This window comes from Alosa sapidissima, chromosome 15 (assembly GCF_018492685.1).
Source record: "Alosa sapidissima isolate fAloSap1 chromosome 15, fAloSap1.pri, whole genome shotgun sequence".
Taxonomy (NCBI): Eukaryota; Metazoa; Chordata; class Actinopteri; order Clupeiformes; family Clupeidae; genus Alosa; species Alosa sapidissima.
This window is the reverse complement of record NC_055971.1, coordinates 30,752,599-30,780,098: the sequence shown is the minus strand read 5'-3', so window position 1 is coordinate 30,780,098 and position 27,500 is coordinate 30,752,599. Positions and strand designations below refer to the sequence as shown.

The following is a 27,500-nucleotide window of genomic DNA, read 5'->3' as shown; positions in this document are numbered from 1 at the left end:
ACTCATTCACTCACTCACTGCCCTCTCTCCTATCTCTCTATCTCTCTCTCTGTCCATCTCTGTGGTTGGCCCCTCTCATTCATCCTCTCACATACTCTTTCTCTCCTTTCTCTCTCTCTTTTCCTGTGTCCAGTTCAAAGTCTCTCCATCTCACTCAATTTCCTTCTTCAGTCATATCACTCTCTCCATCCCTCTCTCCATCCCTCTCTCCATCCCTCTCTCCATCCCTCTCTCACACACTCACATATTTTTCACTCATCTCTCTTTCTTGCATCGCCTCTCTGTCTTTCTCTTTCTTCAGACATTTCTCTCTCTCTCTCTCTCTCTCTCTCTCCTCTCTCTCTCTCTCTCTATGCCTCACTCACTCATTCACTCACAGTATTCATCTCCCTTTTCCATTGCTCTCTCATTCTCTCTATCTGTCTGTCTCTATGCACTCTTTCTCTCTGTATCTTCTCTATATCCCCTCTCCCCCCCTCTCTCTCCCTCTCTCCCCCTCTCTCCCCCTCTCTCCCCCTCTCTCTCCCTGCAGTGTATTACGGTAATGTAGTCAGCCATGCGTCATGGAAAGATGTTTCTCATGCACCTCTGCCCCTATTCTGGTGTCTACTATTCAGCGGGCAGCGCTGGGAGAATAAAATCATCGAACATGAAACAAATCATTTCAACAAATATCTCTGCAGTGGAGATTGAGCCCCCACTGCCGTGAACTTGAAAAGCAGTATGGCACATCTGCCCCGGGCCAATGGCTGCAGTGTATGATGGCGTCGTGTCAAAGAACTCAAAGCTGTCATTAGCCCACAATGCCACATCCTTCTCTAAGATGCTTAGCCAGTTCAAGTTAAGCCGCAGTAGTGCACTCAAACAGGCGGTCCATTGGGAGGCATGCTGTTGCCCTCATGGTGAGCACCAGCAGAAGAGAGAGAGAGAGAGAGAGAGTGCTGAGTCACCTGCCCACACCTGATTGCACCATGAGCTCTCCGTCTCTCAGTGGAGAGTGGACACCTTGGTCTGGTCAATCCCAGTCCCGGCCATTGCTCTCAGTGGCCTTGACTCCTCCTGTGCCCATTATGTACTACGCATGACTATGTGACTTCTGTAAATGAGAGGCTAGTCGAACACCTCAACCCATATCCATTATTATGCATAATGACCGCCCTGTTCTGTCCTTGCGCCTGGGACAGGTCACCTCAGTGCTTCAGTTTGCACTGCGTGCTTGATTACAGTAAAAACCCAGACTACTACATGGTCTACACAAGTTGGGTTGAGGTTTCTTTGAAGGTGCCATATGTAGTTTTGTTATTATGATATTTTTTTTCTAAACAATGCTTGTTGTCTCCGGCAATGGTGCAGTTCTAAAGCCATAATTACACTAGTAACATTTAGAACCACTGCACATTTAGAACCACTGCACATGTAGAACCACTGCACATGTAGAACCACTGCACATTTAGAACCACTGCACATTTCCGCAAGAAGCCCCAAGAGGCGGTAAATTCTAGTGATTTTAGAACAGGCTTAGGGGCGTTGTTAGGCCGTAGGTTCTAGTGAATTTAGAACAGCTTAGGGGCATTGTTAGGCCGTAGGTTCTAGTGATTTTAGAACAGCTAAGGGGCGTTGTTATGCACGATGCAAAGCGAATGAGCAAATCATAATCATGGACTTGAACTATGAATGAACCTGAATTTTAATACCCATTACCTTTATATTGTGTGTCTTTGGGATTACATCAATTATTCTAGACCTTTATGATGACCCATGACGTTTTTGGCAACAACAAAAGTGACATACTTCACCTTTAACCTCTGTGCCGCCATGGCGGGGTTACTGCCGGGCATTCCCCCTCTGCTGGGGAGGATTCTCCGAGCGGTGCGTGGCACACTCTGCCTCTGTGCTGCCGGGAGAGGACAGGGAAGGTCGGAGGTATTTGTGTATCGCTCGGAGAGATTATAACCCCAAATCCAATTACACTGGCAGCCACTGGAACCAGCTGGATTAGCACTCTGATCCATCATTAGATAAATAGCAGGTCACTATCGGACATCTCCCTCTCTCTCTCTCTCTCTCCAGCCCTCTCCCTTTGAGTCATTCTCTTGTACGTGTAACACAGAGCAGTTATTTTAAAGGTGCAATAGGTAACATTACATAATGAGATTTCAGAATGTAGAAGGGGGCAGGATTTTTGAACAGAGAGTGAATGTGAATGGGAGACAGTTTGCCCAGAAATATCATGAAAACACCTCAGAACATACAGTATCTTGTTGAGCATGGATTGCGGTGTACAGTGCAGTACCCATGAGGACATATTTAGGGGCATCCGTGGCCTACTGGTTAAGGAATCCGACAAAGGGTGGCTGATTCAATCCCTGACTGGTAGGAAAAATGTGGATGTGAGTGATTGAACAGCACTCTCCCACATCCACATCCACATCCACATCCACGGATGAGGTGCCCTTAAGCAAGGCGCCACGATTAAGGCTGCCCACTGCTCCGGGTGTGTATGTGTGCTCCTAGTGTGCTCACTGCTCTGAGGGTGTGTGTGTGTGTGTTGAATGGGAAGTACACTGTGTGTGGGTGTGTTGTACGCTACCCCCGGATGGGTAAAATGCGGAGCATAAATTCCTTGTATATGCAAGTATACTTGGCCAATAAACCTGATTTACAATTTTTAAGGTTATTAAGATGAACATGCCTACACTGGTCATTTGATATGTTTCCCATCATGCCCTCTGCCGGGATGGGATGCCAGTGGAATATCTGGATCCCTGATGAAATGGCCCCAGGTAACGTCCTGTGCATCAGCAGGATGGCTTAGAGAACTGTGTGTATGTGTGCAGTGGGTGCAGGTGCATCCAGACGGCTTCACTTAATGCTTAATTTGCACAAGAATGCATTATGTGGCGAACAAAGGAGAAGGAAGAGGGATGCAGAAAAGCATAGACTGTACCCACCAGGTCATGGCTTATCCAGAAACTGGAGAGGAACTGTTGAACAGACACACACACTCACACACATACACACACGCACACACACACAGACACAGGGTCAGTAAAAGGTGAGCGCCAGCTTATGGTGTAATAAAACACACCAGCGAAAAAGGTGCATTCACGCAGAAAAAGCGAAGGTAAAAGAAAAAAGGCCCTTTCACAGTGGAGCACAAAGAGGCCTGTATATGGGAAAGCAGGTAGGACGGCACCACAGGGTGGCTTAGAGCTTAGAGCTTAGAGCTCCAGTGGTGTGGTGCCCTGCCCTGGCCCTCTATTGTGACCAGCGAGTACAAAGGTCATTTAATGTTCTCTCTCTTTCTCTCCTTCCCTCCCCCCTTCCCTCCCTGTCTTTTGTACTCTAATGTTTTTTTTAAACTGTCCTAAAATTGTGAGAATTGTTCTAAAACTTACTGTTTACCATGTTGTTAGTCGCTTTGGTTAAAAAGCGTCAGCCAAATGTAATGTAATGTAATGTCTTTCTTTCCTCCTCTCTCTTCCTCCCTTCCCTCCCTCTATTTTCTCTCCTCCCCCCCCCCCCCCCCCCCCCCTCTCTCTTGTGTTGTCGGGTCTCAGGTTACAAGACCCTCCTGAAAGGGATCTCTGGGAGCTTCACCAGCGGGGACCTGGTGGGCCATCATGGGCCCCTCAGGAGCCGGCAAGTCTACCCTGATGAATATCCTGGCAGGATACAGGTGAGCGTGTGTGTGTGTGTGTGTGTGTGTGTGTGTGTGTGTGTGTGTGTGTGAATGAGCGTAGGTGTCTTTCTGACGCCCCCCCCCCCCCCAGTGATGCATTCATGCCTTTGAAGCTGACCAAAGAGGACATAGTATATGGCTTTGAAATGTACCGCACAGACTGTTGGCTGTGAGATATCATACTGATGCATATAGATGTGGAGTGGAGCATATAGGTGTGGAGTGGAGCATATAGGTGGAGCATATAGGTGTGGAGTGGAGCATATAGGTTGTGGAGTGGAGCATATGGGTGTGAAGTGGAGCAAATAGGTGTGGAGTGGAGCTTATAGGTGTGGAGTGGAGCTTATAGGTGTGGAGTGGAGCATATGGGTGTGAAGTGGAGCATATAGGTGTGAAAGTGGAGCATATAGGTGGAGCATATGGGTGTGGAGTGGAGCATATAGGTGTGGAGTGGAGCATATGGGTGTGAAGTGGAGCATATAGGTGTGAAGTGGAGCATATAGGTGGAGCATATGGGTGTGGAGTGGAGCATATAGGTGTGGAGTGGAGCTTATAGGTGTGGAGTGGAGCATATAGGTGTGGAGTGGAGCTTATAGGTGTGGAGTGGAGCGGCAGCCTGACAGTCTGTCCACATGGGGTCAATTGCTAAGCGTGTAATTGTCAGTCTGTGTCACTCTGGACAAAAGCATCTGCTATATCAGTCACCTTCTCTCAGTCAGGGCCCTGCAGGTTATTATACATTGATTGGTATGCTGAAGTTTTATGCTAAAATCATTTAAATGAACCTCTTCCCTCATCAGGGTAGAATTAATCTTCCAACATGACAAAGTGAACCATACTGCTTCACTGACTCTGCTTTCCTGACTGTACTGCACACCGACTCTCTCTCCACACGGCTTTTGAAGTTGACCATATGAAGTGTGAAGTGATGGGGAATGAGTCTGAAGCGTTTCTTTGATGTTTTTGTGTTGTTTGTGCTCTTTCATATTGCTCTTGGATCTCACGGGGGAGACATGGGTTTGCTCAGCCCTACTTTTGGGTGGTTATCTAACAAGCAGTGCTGTGCGCAGAGTGAAATTATTACCTTTTAGTGGGAGTACTTAGTCACCGTGCTCGCTAAACAGAATGGTCTTGCTACTGGGTGTTTGCCGACCTTTGACCCTAGAGAATCAAACCACCTCAGGAGCTTGCCGTATGGTATTACACAACTCCATAGAACACAACCTCTAAAACTGACTTCTTAGCAGCAGAGAAGCAGTATGTTATGTGCTGTATGTTAGACCCTTAGTTGGTGTTCACATCTATCCTCAGAACTGGGTCAACAACTTTTTGTTTCCATGGAAACTGTGGAATTCAGTCACCGCAGGAACATAAATGAAAGGAATAGCAACAGTGTTGCTTCCGCAGACATAAGGGTTCTATAGCCAGTGGCTGCTTCATGCTGATTGGCCAACATGGTTGTGTATGAGATGAGAGATAGACATGGCCTTCACAGAGCCCTTTAGCCTTTTAATAGCTAAAGCTATGGCTATAACACTAATGTCTCTTTTAAGTGGGCTTTGATTAATCCACATAACAGGGCTGTTGTTTGTTTGTTTGTTTGTTTGTTTGTTCTTGTGTGGCTTGTAGGGAAACGGGCATGAAAGGAGAGATTCTGATCAATGGACAGCCTCGCGATCTGCGCTCCTTCCGGAAAGTCTCTTGCTACATTATGCAAGATGATATGCTCCTTCCTCATCTAACTGTACAGGAGGCCATGATGGTGAGAAGACCAATCTGCACACACACACACACACACACACACATACACACATGCACACACAAACGCACACACACACACACACACACACACACGCACACACACACGCACACACATACACACACACACACACACACACACATACACACACACACAAGCTCTGTAGTTATAAATATGTATACTTACGGGCATATTCTAGGACACCTATTCAACACTGGACCCCCACGTACATTAGTGGTTCTCACAGATATGTCAGCCAGCAAACAGGGAAGCAAAGGCCCCAGACAGATAAGCTTCCTTTGTTTTTGGAACGTTGGTGTTGACGCTCGGCTGCCCCTGATTGGCTGTATGGTAGAGGTTCTGTGGAAAAGTGGCAAATAGACGGCTTACGTCTAAAGCTCTCTGCTCTGCTTAAACGCAGTCAGCACCGTCTAAATCTCTGGCCCTGTTTCTCTCTCTCTCTCAGGTGTCTGCTAATCTTAAACTCCAGGAAAAGGAGGAGGGGAGGAGAGAGATGGTAAGTGTGTGTGTGTGTGTGTGTATGTGTGCTTGCGTGCGTGTGTGTGCCGTGGGAACCTCCTTGGTCTCCCTGTTCTAAGTGGTTGCCTTAATCCCGTTGCCATTGTGTGGCTTAAAATGGACATTAGGGCCAGCTACTATTTTGGCATCCCTTCTAGACGATTCTGTTATGGCTACTGGGAATACCTGTGCACAAATAGCTTTTTATTAAGTGGATCATGAAACCTCACTCACCTGTTTATGTGTTTTGGAAAATCACATGTATGTGTCCCTGTGTGCTTGCCTGCTTATGATTGGTTTCAGGTGAGGGAGATCCTTACCGCTCTGGGCCTTCTTGAGTGTGCCAAAACACGGACGTCCAACCTCTCAGGTGGACAGAGGAAGCGTCTGGCCATCGCCCTGGAGCTCGTCAACAACCCACCTGTCATGTTCTTTGATGAGCCCACCAGGTAAGCTGCCCAGTATAAGGTGTGTATGTGGCTGTGTGTGTGTGTGTGTGTGTGTGTGTGTGTGTGTGTGTGTGTGTGTGTGTGTGTGTGTGTGTGTGTGTGTGTGTGTGTGTGTGTGTGTGTGTGTGTGCCACTGTGTGCTACTTATATCTTTACATGCTAACAGGATCAGACCAGTTTTGCATGCACTTGTTAGCTTTTACTCCAACCCTGTTTGTGTCCCAGAAGAATGGACACTGTCAACAATGACCAGTCCACTAGTCAACAGCCATGAAATACCACAAATTGAGGAATAAATAATTTACAACCCTGAAGTGGAAGGCAAGCAGGACTTTTTTAGATATGTAGTTAAATTGAAACGTGTTGTCAGCTAGCTTCTATAATTCTCCCTGCTGATACATGAAACGGAAGCATCTAACTGAGGCCCTCCCATGAGGGCCCATTAGGCAATCAATAAACAATGCTTCATATCCCTGGATGTGTGTGTGTGTGTGTGTGTGTGTGTGTGTGTGTGTGTGTGTAATTCTATCTGCCTCTAAAAAGCAAGCACCCCCCCCCCCCCCCCCCCCCTTCACCCTCATGGGAACTCACACTCCAGAGAGCGCATCCGAAATTAATTCTAGAACATCCTGAAACTCGTGAAATTTGTGCAAACAGTCGGGTCACACAAGGAGAAACTGAACGTTTTTCAAGAAGAAACTGAACATCGTAAGTCGTCCACGCTCATATAGTGTCAGACATTGTGCCAGATCAGGGCCAGATCCAAGCACTGAAGGCATCTGCTATCCAGGAAACATCCAGTGCAATGGACACGTCCCTCACCGATCCCCTTTCTGCAGTGACAAGGCATATTTAATGGGAACAGTTGAAAGTGGGTTCCAAGAAGAACTAGAACTCCAAGAGAGTGTTCTAGAATCTTTTTATAATCAAAATCTTTCAGAACCGGATCAGAGTCAGTTCTGATTCTAAAGAGGAACATTGTAGAAGTGTGTGTGTTCTGTGTTGTGATGAGCCAGTGGTGCTGTTTCAGTGCTCTGGAGGGAAAAGGGCTGAAAGAGTTCAGTGCCCTCACCCCCCAATCATCTGCTTACCCTCTCTTGCCCACTCTCCCTGCTCCCTGTCTTTCTTTCTCTCTCTCTCTCTCTCTGTTTCTCTCTCTATCTCTCTCTCCCTCTCTTTCTTTCACTCTCTCACTTACACGGCCAAGTGTGCTCCCAATCTCACTTAGCTCATCTGCTCAGGCTTACGGGCACCTCTGCCAAAAATCAGCTTAATCCCGCCAGGGCCTCGGACTATATTACCAAGGGTGTGACACGGCTGATTTGTGTGAAACCCAATACTTTAGAATAGACTTAAATACATGTTCACACCCCTATAGTTTCTTTTGAGAGACCACAATTTTGAGTAGAACATCTCTTTGCAGTTTGCATGCTTAATTATTCTTCCACATTAAGTATAAAAATAAGTTAGCATTTAGCATTTAGCGGTTCTCTCTGGTGCCCCCATACCAGACAGCAGTACCTCTAAAGACATTTCAAGGCTACATTTGAAGAAGGCCCTGAGTCTGTTCAGGGTCTTAATCCTCACAGTGTGTCCTGTGTGTGTTGTGTGAGAGAGAGGGGAAGGGATGGGGCTCAGGTCTTGGGATTTGGATTCATCTTTGTGAAGTGTTGATCAGTCCTTGAGATTGTTCATACACACCAGACACCCAGACAGACGAGCATTCTCAGACAGCACGAATCCCCCCTCTCTCTCTGAGGCACTGTCTGAGGTGTCTCTGAGGATTCCTTGTCTAAATGGCCTCCTCTCTTGTGTGTGTGTGTGTGTGTGTGTGTGTGTGTGTGTGTGTGTGTGTGTGTTTGTGTGTGTGTGCAGTGGTCTGGACAGCTCCTCGTGCTTCCAGGTGCTCTCGTTGATGAAGGCTCTGGCCCAGGGCGGCCGCACCGTCATCTGCACCATCCACCAGCCCAGTGCCAAGCTGTTCGAGCTTTTTGACAAGGTGACCCAGCACACAGCATGCCACAGACACACGGCACATTACAGTACAGCACAACACAACACAACACAACACAACACAACACAACACAACACAACACACCACAGCACAGACACACAGAGCTCTTCTTAGACCACTGCTGCCCAGCACAGGGTGTAGTTATACTGTATGGGCTCTAGACACCAGGTGAAGCTTGCCACCAAGATTTCTTAGTTGTGATGTCTTTCTAGGGATTTTTGTGGTCAGTCACTAGAGTCCGTACCAATTTTGTCTGTCGATAAGGCCTCAGGTCAAGCTTGGAAGATATCACTCTGAACACTATGTAGCCTAGCCCAATATCCCACATACATTTTTGAGATTCCTGACCAAGTCCCCCAACACACCTTAATTTTAGCTAAGCACTACCGGTACTATACCTACCTATTGGATGAGAATTTGCTGTACATTTGTCTAGAAGTGCACATGTCACAGATATGAGAGATTTAGATTCAGATATTGAGCATTGAGTCATGTTGGTATACTAATGCTAATGCTGCTAACCCTAACCCTGACCTGGTTCTTGTCTGTCTCGTGTCCTCCAGCTGTATGTCCTGAGCCAGGGCCAGTGCATATACAGGGGGAGGGTGTCCAGCCTGGTGCCCTACCTCAGGGACCTTGGCCTCAACTGCCCCACATACCACAACCCAGCCGACTTCGGTGAGCAAACTCGTTTTTCAAGACCCTTTCAAGAGAGTTCCATTATCAGCATCATAGTTGGCCCCACAAGGCTTCCGTTTTAACATTCCATATGTTATCTTAATGCAGAGGAAGTAGATTGGGAACCAAATAGAACGTTCAAGCATTGTTTTTGTTTTTATTGTTGAAAAGGTCTATACGGCAATGGTCAGGGGCGCTGCGGGGGGGTTAGGACGATTCTAATGGCCCAGCACTGACAGAGGGCCCCCAGAGATCACCCCCCCATAATATTATATATTAATGGAGAACCCCAGAATTATTGTCTTTCATAGGGCCCAAATATTATAGCAGCGCCCCTGGCAATGGCCATAGCAATCATGGTGTTTCATACAGACATTCAGTTGGCAGACTTTTGTCCATCCTAGGGTTTAGGGTTAGGAACAGGGTTCAGGTGATGTTTATGTTCAAGCTCACTTCTGTAAAGGGCCCTCCACTGAGCCTGATCTCAGTCAGGTGTGTCTGGAGAAGGGCAGACATGGAGAGGATCTTACGTAGGACCTACTCCAGCTCCGCTTCTAACACTCCTCCTGCTTCCTGTGACCCAGTGATGGAGGTGGCCTCGGGCGAGTACGGGGACCAGACGGCCCGCCTGGTGAAGGCCGTGCAGGAGAGGAAGTGTGAGAAGGACTACAAAAGCGAGATGAACGGGAACGGCCCTCTCAACCCCTTCCTGTGGCACAGGGTTTCAGATGAGGTACGGGCCTCTTGGAATTACACCTCAACAAAACACGCTGGGAGAAAACTGAAATATTAGTTTCTTAAGAGAATTATTTGGAAGAAATGTTACTAGAGACAACCTTTTTATTTTGTATGCAGTCATATTATATGAAACTTTTGCATTTCTAACAAAATTTGGTTTTGAAAATGGATTTTTCCTTTATTGTAAATTATGCCTGATCTAAGTAGAGCCTATAGACAAAACACATTTGTGTTGTTTGTGCTGCATTGGGTACAATCATAAGCCTAATGAAAAATTATAATTGCTAATGAAAGCTGTAAGTTGGTTCTGTGTAAGAGATGTAATGAGGGCATCACTCTCTTCCTGCAGGACTCGTCCTCTTCCGAGGGCTGCCACAGTTTCTCAGCCAGCTGCATGACGCAGTTCTGCATCCTCTTCAAGAGAACGTTCATCAGCATCCTGCGCGATTCGGTAAGACACACTGCCACCCTGTGGACAGGAGAGGTATTGCAATAACACTATACCAACGCAAACAGCCTCTCACTCAGACAGGAACCTAGTTATGCAATGAAAAACAAGAACAGATGATGTCACTAACCAACCGTTAAGTAAGGCTTCTGCGGAGATGCAACAGAACCAGTTGTAAGCATAAGCCAGAACAACAGGACACTAATTTCAAAATGGAATTTTGAAAAAGCTAGTGAACAAAAATGTGCACTTTCTTTCTGTGTGTGCTTGTGTTCTGACTAATTCCATCTTTATCTCTCTTTCTCCCCATCTTTCTCTCTTTTTCTCTCTTTTTCCTCTCCCTCTCTCTATCTCTCTCTCCCTCACGTTCCTTCCTCTTGTGACCAGGTGTTGACGCACTTGAGAATCATGTCTCACATCGGCATCGGCATCCTGATTGGACTGCTCTACCTGGGGATTGGCAACGAGGCGAAGAAGGTGTTGAGTAACTCTGGCTTCCTTTTCTTCTCCATGCTCTTCCTGATGTTCGCCGCCCTCATGCCCACCGTGCTGACCTGTGAGTATCGCCACGTTTAACACACACCTACAACCAAAGATTCTAGAACAGAGCTCTGTTCTAGAATCTTTGCCTAGAACCCTCTTCAGATTATGCCTCTTGCCAGATTATGATTTATGGTGCATTTCTATTTGACTAATAGGTTTCTTCTGCCAGGGAATAATAATAATAATATATTCCTGTTTTTCTTTGTCTAAATATATATATCAAACTTAGTCATCATATGGCTACAGTAACTATGGGTTAGATCATTAAATCATCTGCATGACAAAGAAAGAAATGAAAATGAATCCACTTTTTGTCTTAATTGTGTTTTGTAGTTCCTTTGGAGATGGGTGTGTTTCTGCGTGAGCATTTAAACTACTGGTACAGCCTAAAGGCCTACTATCTGGCAAAGACCATGGCTGATGTTCCTTTTCAGGTAAGGGCACCCTTTTGTCTCCGATTATAGCTTTTGGGATAAAAGTGGGCATCAGTATTTTTATCCCAAAATGTAATTGCCAGCGCCATTGCACTGGAGTTATTAAATATATAGCTGGAGAACGTGATGAATTTGCGCTGCAGGTCAGAATGCCATTGTCCTGATTAAACCAAATCCCACACTGCCGTTATATAACTCCACTCTGGGGCATTTCACACAGTTTCTCATTCCAAAAATAAAGTGATGCTACTAATGATATTAATAGGAAGTGCTTTTAATATGTATGTTATTATTATTCTTTTGTATCATGTAAACTATGAAATGAAACCATATAGACAGGGATGTATTAGAAGCTAAACGCAAGTAAACACAGTTTATACACCTCTGAAATTTCAGAAATAGTTTATCCACCTCTTATTAGAGTTTATCTATCTCTCAAAAGAGTCTATTCACCAATTGCAACTGTTAACATTCAAAAAGCACACTGTATTATCCACATTCACAATATATACACTCTCATCAACACTTTAGGGACTATTTAATACCACTGCTATTGTTATAAACATTGGACAATAACCTCCACCATTATGGTTATGGGATTTTGCAGACGCCTTTGTCCAAAGCGAATTATCAAACATGTTCTGAATGCCTTTTTTTTAAATCTGATACTGCATGTCACAGTCACCATCACACAATTCATAGATTAACCACCTCTTATTTTACCACCACATTTGAGGGATTGAGGGGTTTGTGAGGGATTTTTTTTCATCAGTCATTGACAAATCATTGTCATTGATGCTTGTTAGAAATGACAACGGTACACCATATAGCTTTTTTTGCAGTCACTAGTCCTAACCCTAACGTCTCCTGTTAATGTGCAATAATGTCTTGCTGTGAAGGTGGTGTTAATGTGCAATAATGTCTTCCTGTGAAGGTGGTGTTCCTGTTAATGTGCAATAATGTCTTCCTGTGAAGGTGGTGTTAATGTGCAATAATGTCTTCCTGTGAAGGTGGTGTTAATGTGCAATAATGTCTTGCTGTGAAGGTGGTGTTAATGTGCAATAATGTCTTGCTGTGAAGGTGGTGTTCCCGGTGGCATACTGCTCCATAGTCTACTGGATGACCTCTCAACCCTCGGACGCCGTCCGCTTCATCCTCTTCCTGTCCCTGGGGACGCTGACCTCCCTGGTTGCCCAGTCCCTGGGCTTGCTGATAGGCGCTGCGTCCACCTCTTTACAGGCGAGTGTTTCGAAGCTTCTCAAAGTCCTCCGACTCAGACCTATTGTGCTTTGCGGTTACGGTGAAAGTCCAATAGCATCAGTTGGCCCAGATGTAATTTCAGCCAGACGTTGACTCAGCTACTAGTGAAACTATGGAGGTTTTAATGAGGAGCTGTGCTTGGAAGTTGATACTGAGTGAAAACAATGATAGCCTGTTGTTTTGCCTGACGTGTAGTGACTATATTTAAAATGGCTGACTCTGGGGTTTATATTGACGAGGCCAATGTATTTCTTCATCCCAGGTGGCGACGTTTGTCGGTCCAGTGACCGCAATTCCAGTGTTGCTGTTTTCTGGCTTCTTCGTCAGTTTTGACACAATACCGGCATACCTCCAATGGATGTCGTACATTTCATATGTCAGGTGAGTCACCCAGATATTTCATATGTCAGGTAAGTCTCCCAGATGAGTAATTGTTTGCCATTTGCTGGCCAACAATATAATTTTTAATGTTACAATGCTCATTATTCTGGACATTTTGATTCTGATGTCCATTTAAGCAGAATATCAACGCAGTTTCAGCTTTGAAACAAGGGCCTACAGTCTTTTCTCTCAATATGAAGAAACTTCCCAAAATGTGAAATATACAGTAACGTATAAGTATAAGTATATATACTCCGGCAACCCTCCGGTTACAAGTCTGAAGCGCTAACCAGTAGGCCACGGCTGCCCCAAACTGTAACCAACAGTAACCGAGAGAGCTTCACTAAAATCCTCGTCCCTGCCTTCCCTGCAGGTACGGCTTTGAGGGGGTCATCTTGTCCATCTATGGTCTGGACCGGGAGGACCTTCACTGCGAAAAAGACGAGATCTGTCACTTTCAGAAATCCGAGGCCATTTTGAAGGAGCTGGACGTTGAGGACGCCAAGCTCTACCTGGACTTCATTGTGCTGGGCATCTTCTTCATAACCCTGCGCCTCTCAGCCTACTTCGTCCTGCGCTACAAGATCAACGCCGAGAGATAGACAGGGCAGGAGAGGGCAGGAGTGGTCACAGAGTGGGCACAGAATGGAGCGTTGAGAGGCAGACGGACAACAAGAGGATGCCTTTGATATAGGGAAGACAAAAAACTCAAGGAGGCCATCTTTCCCTTAACATAGCATGACCTCAAACCTTGCACACACACACACACACACACACACACACTGCATATATATGAGCCTGACGTCGGGGAGACAGCACACAGAGAGCCCAGGGGGTTTCCTTGTGCATGCTGTCTGCTTTTGGGTTTTGGGCAGGGCAGTCTGAAGCACATCTCATAGTGACCGGTCCAGCTGGGCACGGCGGTCTCGGCAGAGCGTCCACAGAGTCTGTGATGAATGTGACATAGTAAACTTGTGCAATGTGTCCTCTGCTGCCCCGTGTGGTTGATTGTGAAGTGGAGGACTTATGCACTTTTCACTGAACTCCCCCATCACCCCTAAACAAAAATGGGAGCTCCCTCAGTCTGTTTGGGGTTTGTGCATAAGTATAGGACTTTCTCTTTGTCTTGAATGCTAGGTAAGGCAGTAGTGTTTATCTCTGTCTCGTGTCTGTGGATGAATACCACAAGGGATGGGGCAGGACCACAGTAGGGGAGAGCTGGACTCTTCTCGGTCAGATAAACCATTAGGCAAAACTCTAAAGACAGTAACAGCCATCAGATCACACACTGGTCATGATGGCACAATAGACTTGTCTGGAAACCAAATCAGCAACGAACAATCAAAATGAAATCTGCCTGAGTGTATGAATACATGGCATGGTCTTTTTATAGTTTGGTTCATAGCACAAAGCTTTAAAAGTCCTAAAAGTCTTCAGGGCCAGATAAACAGTGATCCAGAGAGTAGTGAATGTATAAACAAGTATCTCTGTTGACTTGCTGCAACCTGATGATAAAGCTCACTTCTTTACTCAGGGTGCCAGATTTGCGTAGATTTGCGAACGCAGCGTTATCAGCGCCATGGCCAACCCGCAGAAAGCGTACGCTGTGCTTCTTCATTTTACGTGGTATTTATCAAACCTGCCATTCATTGGGTAATCAGCGCCTTTCTCCACCCCCCTACCACAATTTGCAAATGTTTACAACTGAACGCCATACTTCAATCACAAGCGCAGTTGGATGAGGTTAACTGATGACAACATTAAAAGGAATCAAATGTTTAACCATCATGAAATAATACCATACATGATAAGATGTCAACAAGCAGGAGATAATGAAGAGCAGTGGTTCTACTCAAACTACTTGTGCATGTAGGCTATGGGAGATTGGTCAAATCTAGCAAGTAGGAAAGTTTAAGTGGATGACGTGAAAGTGAAAGTAAGACATTCGAAAGGCCAGCAAAAGTTAAGGTTGCTTTTGATAAAGTACAAAGATGCAAAACTGGTGCTCTGAGTAACGATTCTGTTGTCTTTGAAAGTTTTTCTTATTGACTCATTTAACTGCAATTTGGATTAACACCTGCTTTTACAAGGCGGAAATATTTCACCGCAAAAAAGAAGTAGGCTTTCATGGACAGGGGAATACCTAATTAGGCGCATTTTACTTTTTACACAAAACTCCCACTTTCCCCTGACCCTCCTATGAATGCATATGCATGACACGGAAAAGTGCAAATTGCCATTCTCGGCTCCTGTGACAGGCAGTCTGTGGTTTTACCCAAGTGCGGCCTGTTTGTACATACCACGCCATGTTTTTATGTGCACGTTGCGACAAAAATACGCCTCAAGTGGGTGCAAAAGCGATAGTACATCTGCCCCTCAGTCTTTCTAAGGAACAAAACTTATTTAGGAATGCAATTTGTATGCATTATTTCATAATGGCTTATGCACTGCATATCAGTGAGATGTCACACATTGTCTTGAATAAAGACTTTTTGAGTGATTTGTACCAAGTGGGAGGGTGCAAAATCACTCATCACACGGGTCCAAATGAATTCCCCTCTTTATTTCAGTCGGTTTCCTGGTGAAATTATGTGGCAGCTTGTCCATATTCGTGCTTCGTATTTGTTTTTGTTTTTTGTTTACTTTAGTTAAAGGAAAATGAACGCTGATCAGACTTGTAAACCTCAAGAGTATTTGGAAATACCAATTTTGGGAAAACTAAAACTAAAAACGAACCACCAATTAATAAATCATCACAAAAACAGCAGTACTGAACTAAAAATTGTCACATACTGGTCAAACAAAGCTTGCTTATTTCTACAGTGGTTTACAACTGTGGTCAGGAAATGTTTTCTTTTTATATGTCTTTTTTATTTCACTGTTCCACACTGCCTTTGTGATAAGCATCTATCACAACAAAAAGACTGAGCCCATGGATTTTGAATTCTTTAATTAAGTTAATTTCAGCCCAACAATGTCTCTTACATTGATTTAGTGTTTATGTTGTGCTATGTTTGAGTCATCAACCAAACGACTGACGTCATGCTAGCAGGGAATATTAGGGTGTAGTGGGTAAAGTTGAACTGATTCACCCTTCATCCTCTTATGAGAGAATACACTGATGATTTGTCTTGTGATTTTTCTATATCTTTTCATTGCATAATTAAGGGATGGCCTGTGTCATCTTCTGTGACTTGACAGGCCAGTGTCTTTCAAATATAATTAGTTGTCTGCATAATCTTCTCCAATTGATGAAATGGATTTCCATGTAAACATAAGATATACACCATTAAGCAAGCATCAATGCAAACGTCTAGAGTGTGCTTCTGCTAAATATGATGAGGATGTTTTTTTATTTGTGTGTGATATGTTACGATCTTACCTACACTGTCTCCTGCTGTACTATTCATTTAGGTCCCCAGAACTTTACTGTGAAAATATTGCAATGTTATCTCACATGTAAGCTGTAACTGCAGTGTTATGAATCTGATGAGTACTCCTTTCTATATCCTTTACTGTGGACCTGTTCAAATCAAGAGTTAATACCGTGTACAGTACTTTTATGCATAAATCACTCCTGGGCATGGGCTCAATCAGAACTCACAAAGGAGTATCTTAGGATATGGGGCATTATTTTTGTCATTGGTTTCCCTTCCATAGTTTCCCTTTGTTTAAACTGGCTCAATGAAAAAGAAAAAGACAAAAGCATTTTGTCCCACTTGAGCACTGTCTAGGATGCTGTATTTTATTATTATTTTGTTTTCAGGTGTTCAAATATGGGATTCATATAAATTCTGGACATTTTACGTAAGCTAAAACTGTGATGTTATTTCTCTGTAGAGTAATTAATAAATATATGATATTTTCCAAATTGTTGTGTTAATGATATAATTTAATCACTGACTGTTGTTATTGATTACTTGATGTTCTAACAACACCACCACCAACAATTATTATTATTATTATTATAATTAATTTATAAGTAGTAGGCATAGTAGTAGTAGGCTTGTAGTAGTAGTAGTAGTAGCTCTAGTAGGCTATAGGCCTACTAGTAAGGCCTATTAGTAGTCTTTATTGTTATATTTCACTTTAGCAATTTTAGGCTTTTGCATATGACCAGCTGGAAATCCAGAGCTCTTGCGAAAGGATCATTTGAATTTGCTCAGCGAGTCACTCTGGCAATCAGTAATGATGCCCATTACCCATGCCCTTGGAGCCAAGCTGCACCAATCACATTGGTGTATACAGGTGATATAGGCTTGAATTTCCCCTGGGGATCAATAAAGTATCTATCTATAGCGCTGCGACGTCAAAGTCCGGAATCAGTCAGTAATCATTGGTCGTAGTGTTATCCAATTGTGTGCAGCGATATTTTCACATGCACGCTTGGTGCCGCCCCTCGAGTTGGGCCATTTTCATTACGCATAGCCAAACCCTAAATCTTTCTAGATGTGGGTCTGGATTTCCAGGCTATACGACCTGTGCTGGCAATATTAATTTTGAAGGCCAATTTGTCCATACATTTTCAAGCATGGCTTATCAAAAATCACTATATGTGATATGTTATATAGTTAGTAAAATATTTTTTTTCAGTAAAAAAAATGAACTCCCCTGAATTCTGTTCTTCCCGCATAATCTATTTAGCCTGGCCCCGCCCACCTACACCTTCTTTCAGGAGGTCTGGAACACCATTTGTTTCTCTCAGACAAGAAAAATGTCAGGCCAATCATCGACGAGAAGGGAAGACAACACCAAAACGGATAAACAGAAGCAGCAACACCTGCAAACATAAAAAAAACTGTAGTTGGAAAACAATTATTTACAGCAAAGATAGACCCACATACATTATTTCCTGACTGTTGATGCTGTTTATTGTCAGTTTGTAAAGTTTAGGCGAGCCTAACAGACCTCTGAGGTTCGCCTACAAAAAGGAACCAAAGCTGCGATGGAAGTGTTGTAAACGTTTCCCAATCGAGAGTCACCAGACTCTGTTCACTTCATGAATGAGTTTGGATTTTTCCAGGCTATAATCTATTAACACTTTAAATCTGTCGACGAAATAATGGTCAATTTTGTGGTGAAGACGTAAAACTACGTTTCCCACAATGCAACTCGATGTCTACACAAATCGTAGCAACTAAGTATCCAATCCAGCCAGCGAGTGAAGCAAAACAACTTCTTTTGACAGTTTTTTCGGCCTCGGCATTTGATGTTTTGTGGACTACAATAAATAAAAGAATGGAAGATGTAGATACTTTGCTCGGTTAACGAAACAGAGGAAGCTGTAGCCTACAGTGGTTACTCAGCTAACTGTAGGCTACTGTAGTATTAGTGTAATCTATCTGACTTTGCAGCTAACGGCAGCAGCTATGTTTTCCAGCATGTGGCTAGCAAGCGGTCGTCGTGAGTGCGTGATCAGTCACCACATTTCGTAGCTGTTATGTACTTATGGTTGATATTGCGGGATGTTTCTGATATCACTGTACATATCACCAGAGAATAGTCGGCTTTTTTATAGTGAGTTTGGAAATCGTAGGCCTACCCGAACTTTGAGAGGACATCAAAGCTCCGAGAAGGCAGCGGCACAGTCAAGGTCCGATGACTTTATTACAGCGTACAGTTAACTGGGTATTTTGTCACGTTACTTTACTCGTTGACTGTGACTGAGCCACCCGCTACTGACTGACCCATTTGGCAAATGGGATTGAATGGCTTAGCCAACTAAATAACTGTGCATCTGCCTTTTATTTTTGTGTTAACAGTTGTGCATACTAGCAAGCTAACGTCAACTGTGGAAGTAACCAGGACGTGTTAAATCGTTTTATTTTCTGGAAATTGCCACCATGGGAGATAACGGCGATATGAACGCTAACCAAAATTGCCATGCTACCGGAGACCCCCAGTTGGACAAGGCCATTTATCAGTGGATCACCTGGGATAGGGTGAGTTGTCGCAATGTCATTTTAGGAAAACCAACATCTCTCTGTCCATAGCCATGTCTCTAGAATTAGTGTCGTAGTTTCATTCATTCAGCTCATTATTTTGAATACATGGATTGGGTAATACCCTAGCTATTTCCAGGTGAGTCTATTTCACTAGTCTAAAAAACTTACATATTTATTGGAAACCATTAAGACACGTATACTTTATCAACGCCTATGTTACATGAACATGCCATTAAAATGATAACCCAACAAATTATGATCTCGTAATCTCCCACCCCCTGTCACCTGGCAATCTCTTTGGCATCTCTAGGCAATGTGGCAGGGGGCACTTATACAGATCCTGAATTCCACTTCGTAGACAGATGATGATGATAAACTCAGAAAATCCCAGGCTCTGCTGTTTCCATGAGGATGCATGCCCTTAGCTGTGTAGCCTTAATTATCACATCTAATTCATATTTCATATATTCATATTTAATGAGCTTTTCAAATAGACCTGTCTGTGAAGTCAATGACTTAAAGAAGGGTTGTATCTCAACAACAATTGCACTGGCACAAGAGATTTGCTCCTCGCCTGTCATGTTTACTGAGGCGGCTTACTGCATGGAACTCAAGGCTGTATAAATTCACTGTTCCCTTGATCTGTGGTTGTGTTTGTACAATGGATATTATGTCAGGTGTCTTTTGGGCCAGCAGTTGTAAGCTGATAATGCTTTGAACAGCATTTTATCTCGAAAGCCTTTTGCAACTTATTAGGAAGGCCGCCAGGAAAAATAATACACTGATAAGAAATCTGTCAGCAGTAACTTTGACTGCAGTTGATACACAGTATGCAGTTTGACTCTCCTGGCAGACCCTTTACCTCAGAGAGGGCCTTACAATCGGCAAAGTAGAGAATGAGCTTCAGAGAATTGGTTTCAGGGGGACTCTCAGTTCTAAGTCAGAGCAGTGTGACTCTTAGAACCCTTGACATTCCTAAAAATATGCCTATAGCATATCCATAAATCATAATTTTCCCTGCAGCCAGGCAACACCACAGTATGTGTTAGGCTAGTTCTCCTTGATATGTTGGGTGTGTTGTAGTCAGTCATTGGATTCATTATCCCAGAACTGTAGTTGGTGTGTGTGTGTAGCACACATGCAGCATGCTGGGTATTAAGCACCACTGAATTGTATTTGAAGTGTTTTTTTTTTTAATGCAAACTACAAATCTTCTGCTTCAGCTATCCACCAAAACAAGTTGTTGCTTCAGCGGTGAACGACAGCACTGCGAACAGTCCCCAAGGCTTGTGGGAGGGGAACCCAAAAGGCCAGTGAGCTGGCTGACCCCCGTTTTCTTTAAATGTCAGATTTGCTGACTAGGAGTGACCCAGCAGCTTGTGCAGCTCGGCATGGCCCTGCAGCTTATGGAGCAGTCCAGCTCAGGAAGTCACAAGACAAGACCAGCCCCACCAGGCCTTCACTCACGTGCTTAGAGGAAATAACAAACTTATTCATTTAACACGATTGTGTGGTTAGCAATGACCCTGGTCGTGAGATATGTTCATCTATAATGTATGGCGAGTGCTTTGCATACTGAGAAAGGCATAATAAGCACTCACAGATGGTAAATCTGTGAGCACCTAAGAGGGGATTCCACATGGGAACAACAGCAATCCCTTGAACCTGTCAATTTGGTTTTGTGAGGAGTTTGTGTACTCAATTTCCCAGCATGCATTTCTGCATGCTCCACCACAACCCTTTCAAGAAGTGGGTGCTTGTGGGAGGTGAGCATGATGAAGCATAGATAAACGGGTGTAGGCTTGGGAAACCGACTGCCGGCCTGGTGTTAAAATCGGCAGGTCTGTCGTCGTCGTCCATATCGCTCATTTAGACCTGCCTGTGGAGTCAGAGGAGTGGATATTTCCACGTTTTTGAGGGACACGTGTTGGACATCCATGATTTGTGATTGACATGAGACTCGTCCAAATGTTGGGATTAGTCCTTAATCCAGCAGGCCACCCAAAGATAGCACATTAGCATATACAGTGGTCACTGTGCTTATCAGAACATCTCTTTGAGAGATAGTGCAGAGGACAGTGTGAGTAGCCAAAATAGTACTATCCTGCTGCCTCTTTATCTTAATGTTTGTTCTCATGAAATATAAATATGTGAAAAAACGCACAATGCAAGACAAAACAGTAATGTCAGTCAAGGACAGGGTCTAGGGCTTCTATTTGCAGCCTGTTTGTTCCCAGGGTTCCAGAACATTCCTCAAACATCCGCCGGCTATTATGTTTGGAACGTGAAGAGACAAGTCATTGATTTATTTAGTTCTCTTGGTGATGTTTTTGCTTTGTTGGTTATTTTGTTTTTGATTGTAAAAATGGGTTGGTTGTTGAGTGGGAAATTCCTAACCTATACAGTGCCACCGCTCCCACCACACGCATTGTGCGTAGGGCACCAAATGATCGAGGGGGCACCAACACACGCATCACGCATTGTGCGTAGGGCACCAAATGATCGAGGGGGCACCAACACACGCATCACGCACTGTGCGTAGGGCACCAACACACGCATCACGCACTGTGCGTAGGGCACCAACACACGCATCACGCACTGTGCGTAGGGCACCAAATGATTGAGGGGGCACCAACACACGCATCACGCACTGTGCGTAGGGCACCAACACACGCATCACGCACTGTGCGTAGGGCACCAACACACGCATCACGCACTGTGCGTAGGGCACCAAATGATTGAGGGGGCACCAACACACGCATCACGCACTGTGCGTAGGGCACCAAATGATCGAGGGGGCACCACCACGCGCATCACACACTGTGCGTAGGGCACCAAATGATCGAGGGGGCACCCACATTTACTGCAAACTGTGTTTCACTCTTCCTCGATAACTTTTACTATGTCAAAATGCACTACGTATGCAAGGATGATACTTTTTGGGTTCTTTCAATCTCCACCACCTAGCAGGTCTAACTTTACTTAGGCTTATCAGCTGATTTCGCCTACTAAATGACATGAGTAGCCTGAAATGTCACACATCAGAACCTAGGCGTATTTCTAAACGTTTAGCCTACAGTGTTCAAATAAATAGCAGCATGTTAAAGTGAATAAAGAACAAAATTGTGTTAATTTTTTTATTTCCATATTTCAGATGTAAGTCTGCATTATTTTTTACATGAAGCAAAGAAAATGAATTTAGTCTGTTAAAAAATTAAGTGTTGACATTTTTGGCATTTTCCCCCTAATTTAACCTCACTTTAAATCACTGAACTAATATTTAGTTGCAGAACCATTGCTTTTTATAAGTGGTTCACATCTCGATAGTATCTAGTCAGCCAACTTCTGGCACCTATGAGTAGGTATTTAGGCCAAGAATGAACACACTACATTCCACAGTTCCTGTTCTGCTTCAGAAACTGCATGTTTAATGTCACGCCACAAGTTTTTAAAGGGGTTGAGGTCAGGGGACAGGAACTGTGGAATGAAGCTCATTCTGAGGGTGGTGGTTGCCCAGGGCGTCATACAAGGTACAAGCAACATGTCATTACACACTTCCGTTTCCAAAACAATAAAGGCTGCTTATAACAACTTATTATCACACATATTATTGCAAATATTATTATATCAATATAGCTCAAACAAGCAAGGCTTGTAAACAAGAGCTGGGAAAAGAGCATTATGAGAATGTAAAGACTCAATGCTCTTAAAGTGACAATGCACCATTTATAAGTCAAACAGCAAATTTCTTCAGAAATGAATGTTCAAAAACACAGTAATGGTCTGTAAATTATAGGCCTTTTATTTTACTTAAGGTGTTTGAGTTAATATTTAAATGTAAGATTCATCATCACACTTGACTACCCTTGGGTATTATGTTTGGAAAGTGAAGAGAGAAGTTATTTATGTATTTACTTATTATTTATTTGTTATTTCTTGTCTGCTGTCCCACTGCAGAATGCGCTGACGCGGGCGCAGATCGAGGAGCTGTCCCGGGAGAAGAACGTGGACGAGCTGAGGAGGAGGCTCTGCTACAGGATGGCGTTCGGAACAGCAGGCCTGAGGGCGGCCATGGGGGCAGGATTCTCCCGCATCAACGACCTCACCGTCATCCAGTCCACACAGGTGACCTGCGACACACACACACACACACACACACACACATGCATGCACACGCACACGCACGCACGCACACACACACACACACACACACACACACGCACATGCACATGCATGCACACACACACACACACACACACACACACACACACAAACACACAAACACACATACACACACACACACACATGCATGCACTCGCACACACATGCACACACACACACACACACACACACACACACACACACACATGCGTGCACTCACACACACGCACACACACATGCACACACACACACATGCACACACATATATGAGGTCAAGGTCAACTTTATTATTCTAGTGAGGGAAATTTGCAAGGCCAGTGCAGTACACTGTCATTACACACAAACTCTTTCTCTCTCTCTTTCTCTCTTTCTCTCTGTCTCTCACTATTTCTCTCTTTCTTTCTTTCTTTCTGTCTCTCACTCGGTCTTTCTTTCTCTCTTTCTTTCTGCCTCTCACTCTGTCTCTCTTTCTCTCTGTCTCTCACTCTTTCACTCTCCCTCACTCTCTCTCAGACGCATTACACACACATTTACATGACCATACACGCTCACAACACCGTAACACCCACTTACATATGGCCTTCATACTGTACGATCTGGATATGCTGGAGGAAGTGCTGTTGCTCCTACTCCTCCATCTTTAATCCAGTCACATTATGTTTTAAAGGCCAGCAAGAGAGCCTAGGACAACTGCCTGTATGCCATGCACTTCCTGGCTTTTCAGCCAGCACAAACATTTCCGATGGACCGTCAACTGCAAAATGCTGAAGGATATATGTGTGTGTCTAAGTTGAATAAAGAGTTGCCCTGTTGGGCATACACAAGATATTTAGTATCAGAGTGAACACGAAGGGAGCAGAGAATATAACCGAAGATGCTGTTACTGACACTCCATCGGAAATGTACTGGCTGAAGAGCCTTCCATGGCATAGTCCATTCACAGACTGAAGAAATGTCCTTTTTCCAAAGCTCTAGGGTTAGACTACAGTTTTCTTTCAGTTACTTTTAACTCTTTTGTTAGGTTTGGCTGACAACCAAGAAGGACACAGAGAGCCAAAAACATATTTATGTTCTTTTATAGATATCCATGGCTCTACGGACAAATGTAATGTTATTTTATATATATCCAGGGTCCTACAGACAAATATGATGTTCTTTTATAGATATCCAGGGTTCTACAGACAAGTGTGCAAGAAGTGCTGAGGTGCTGTGCAGGTTTAGTTTTATGAAATAAAACAAATAAATAGAAAGCTTTGCTAGAGAATGTCAAACCTCTTGGATTACTTTAGCGTTTGCGACAGATTTGATCCAGTAATGCAGCACATATTGTCAGCATACCACATAGTTTCTTAAAGCCTCTTTTGAAGTCTTTAGTCTTGTGCAGTAAGAGCAGGATCCCTGCCAGCTTTGGACACTGTTTCCATGCATGAGTTGTTAGGTAAGTGTTGCTGGACAGTGTTGTTTAGATCTCAAAAATAAATCCTTCATTGAAAAAAACAATCCCCCCCCCACCAAAAAAAAAAAAAAAGCATTGAAACATGTTGTGCTTTAGAACATACTTTATATCTAGCATGTATAGTGAATCATTTTTCGTTTATATTATTATTATTATTATTATTATTATTATTATTGTTGTTGTTGTTGTTGTTGTTTCCTCCTGCAGAACATGCAGAGAGAACTAGCCTTAGCTAACATGTGCTTTATTGTTTCCTCCTGCAGGGCATGTACAAATACCTGTCCAAGTTCTTCCCTGACTTGGGGAGCAGAGGGGTGGTGGTGGGCTACGACACGCGAGCTCAGGATGCCAGTGGTTGCACCAGTGAAAGGTACCCCCACCCCTCCCTTCTCCCCCTCTCTCTTCTCCTCCCTTTCTCCCTCTCTCCCTCCCTCTCCCCTCTCCCTCCCTTCTCCCCCCCTCCCTCTCCCCTCTCCCCCTCTCTCCCCCCCCCCCCCCCTCTCCTCTCCCCTCCCCTCCCTCTCTCTCCCCCTCCCCCTCTCTCTCCCCTCCCCCTTCCTCTCCCTCTCTCTCCCCTCTACCCCTCTCCCCTCTCCCTTATCCCCCTCCCTCTCTCTCTCCCTCTCTCTCCCCTCTACCCCTCTCCCCTCTCCCTTATCCCCCTCCCTCTCTCCTCTCCCATCTACTCTACTCTACTCTATACACCAGAGGATTCTCGGCTTAGATTCTTCCCCTTTAACCTTTTAAACCGCACCGCCAACCTAGACCTGGAGAAAACAAATACTCAGTGAAATATGTGACCTCCGTGACGGAAGGCAGGTCAGCATGAGCTCATAGTGCTTCACATGAGGGTTTTATTCTGGGCTCCGAGGGGATGAATCTACAGTAAGATCAGCTCTGTGGGTGCAGCTGGCTGTGTCCAGTTGTCTCATCCCCGTCCTGTACAGTACGCCACACTGGAAATAGGACCTTGGACTGTGTCTCATATCGTGTACTTCTGCACTTACAATACCTAATTAGAGTGCATGAGGGTGTTAACACTGAAAACGACATGAAGGGCACTACGAGTTCTCGACATGAAGGGCACTACAAGTTCTCGGATGGTGCACTCATAACGGTCAAAAAGCTGAGTATGCAACGCTGGACACTTTTCGCCCTTAACGGACACCATCTTGACCAAATAGCGGAAGGGGAGGGAGCGTTTTCAAACTCGTGGTAATCGCGGTTGAGAAAGCTGAAGCAGCAGCAGTGGAAAGCAGACTTTACAGAGGTACACGCAAGTTATAAAATAAACGGTTCATGTTTTGACACAATATGACCATGACACTGTCGAATTGAGGACGCCAATAAAGTTATATTAAAATGTTGCGATCGTCATTTCCGTGAAGTGCACGGAAATGACGTTTGATTTGAGACAGTATTATTCTGTTAAAATTTGCGCACTCCGCCAGTAAGTACACAGTGCACATAGGGTACTACACGAAAGTGTACTCACGTAAGTACACCAATTGAGACAGACTCTTGATGTGGGAACGGGTGTGGGTGTTGCTGTGTGATGATGTCACAGCATGCCTGGCTTAATGCCGGGTCAGCGCAGCATTCCGTGCGCCGCCGTCCAGTCGTGCATTGGTGGGTGCGTGGGTGCGTGCGTGCGTGCGCTGAGGCTACGCTATGCACCCCCCCCCCCCCCCCCCCCCCGAACACAGCATTCCGTGGATCGCTCCCATTCCGGTGTGGAATTCAGACTAGCTGAGTTGGGGAATTGGTGGCATTCTTCCCATGTCTGTATGTCGGAGGATTTCCAAAACTGACTCGACAACGAGTGTGACAGCGATGTGTTATGCCTCCTGCTGACCTGCACATCATGGGTAGACTAAGTAACCCAGATTTGGATGCTTCATCACAATAACTTAAACTGATGACTTAGAAAAATGACTGAATGAATGGATGAATTAATGGATCATACCACTAAATGACTCAAGAGTTTAATTAAGTAGTGGATAGATAGATTAATTAATGAATTATGTATTTCATGAGACTTGATGGATGGAAATGAATGAATATATTATGTATTCCATTAGAGTTACAGAATCACAGACACTAAATGCGCATGACGCAGCACAATCTATTCCTGCGTGTGCATGACGAAGCAGGATCTAGTCCTTTGTGTGGTTTATGTTGTTTCCCCTGTTCTGCTCTGTTTCTCAGGCTTGCAAGGCTGACTGCAGCTGTTATGCTTTGTAAGGATATTCCCGTTCATCTCTTCTCTACGTATGTACCGACTCCCTTTGTGGTAAGCTGCTACATCGAGCACCACGGTGTCATGTAAACTGCACATTTAACCATGTTAAACCCTAACCGGAACTACACTCCAGATAGCAAGAGGCTGGCGGACCACTGTCGGTCCATTGGGGGCATAGCTGGTGGTCCGCTGGCATTTTGCTCATCGATTCTCTGGGGGTCGGCTGGCGGGTTGCAGACAAATTGCCCAATATTTTGCCACTATTGGTGTAAAATATTTTTCATTTGTTCAGTTATACTCCATATATCATTTTATTAACTTAATTAATTTTCATAATATTCATGACAAGTTCAATTTAAAGAGATGGTGGTCCAACGGTGGACCACAGGCGGCATACCACCAGCGGTCCACTATCTGCCAATCTGATTTTGCTATCTGGGACACTGCTACATCTAGCATCACAGTGTCATATCAACTGCTCATTTACCCTTAACCTTAACCTGAACTATACACTGCTACATCTAGCATCACAGTGTCATATCAACTGCTCATTTACCCATGTTAAACCTTAACCTGAACTACACACTACTAGCTCTTGTGAACATTGTCACAGTAACCTAAAACAAATCAGTTGTTTCTACTGTGCTGGTTAGTAGTAGGCTTGCTAGTGTTATAGTGGATATTGGAGGATTTACTTGTTTAAAAGGACGGTGTTGACGGAGGTGGATGAGTGATTCTTGCCATTTGTTCCAGCCCTACGCTGTGAAGAAGCTTGGTGCGGCAGCAGGGGT

The 27,500-nt window shown here is 44.4% G+C and overlaps 2 protein-coding genes across 6 annotated transcripts in view; both read left to right on the top strand.

The window, feature by feature from the left end:
* The window catches only part of abcg1 (ATP-binding cassette, sub-family G (WHITE), member 1), a 26,023-nt gene extending 11,251 nt beyond the window's left edge, over positions 1-14,772 (top strand). The window contains 14 exon segments of the mRNA XM_042063658.1: positions 3,561-3,616; positions 3,618-3,679; positions 5,312-5,444; positions 5,908-5,958; positions 6,264-6,409; positions 8,285-8,408; positions 8,987-9,101; positions 9,686-9,834; positions 10,189-10,290; positions 10,675-10,843; positions 11,164-11,264; positions 12,345-12,503; positions 12,787-12,905; positions 13,279-14,772. Of these exon segments, the coding sequence (XP_041919592.1) occupies positions 3,561-3,616; positions 3,618-3,679; positions 5,312-5,444; positions 5,908-5,958; positions 6,264-6,409; positions 8,285-8,408; positions 8,987-9,101; positions 9,686-9,834; positions 10,189-10,290; positions 10,675-10,843; positions 11,164-11,264; positions 12,345-12,503; positions 12,787-12,905; positions 13,279-13,507 (1,715 nt within the window). The 3' untranslated portion in view covers positions 13,508-14,772.
* Positions 14,773-18,026: 3,254 nt separating this feature from the next.
* Positions 18,027-27,500, top strand: part of pgm2l1 (phosphoglucomutase 2-like 1) — a 20,093-nt gene continuing 10,619 nt past the window's right edge. Inside the window, exons 1-6 of one of the 5 annotated variants that reach the window (XM_042063662.1) lie at positions 18,027-18,498; positions 18,681-18,847; positions 22,808-22,975; positions 24,731-24,837; positions 26,676-26,760; positions 27,463-27,500. The exon at positions 27,463-27,500 is cut by the window's right edge and continues 46 nt beyond it. In XM_042063662.1, the coding sequence (XP_041919596.1) occupies positions 18,749-18,847; positions 22,808-22,975; positions 24,731-24,837; positions 26,676-26,760; positions 27,463-27,500 (497 nt within the window). In that variant the 5' untranslated portion in view covers positions 18,027-18,498; positions 18,681-18,748. Of the gene's footprint in view, positions 18,848-22,807; positions 22,976-24,730; positions 24,838-26,675; positions 26,761-27,462 lie in introns of all 5 variants that reach the window. The other 4 variants (XM_042063661.1, XM_042063660.1, XM_042063659.1 and 1 more) reach the window with 4 other exon arrangements.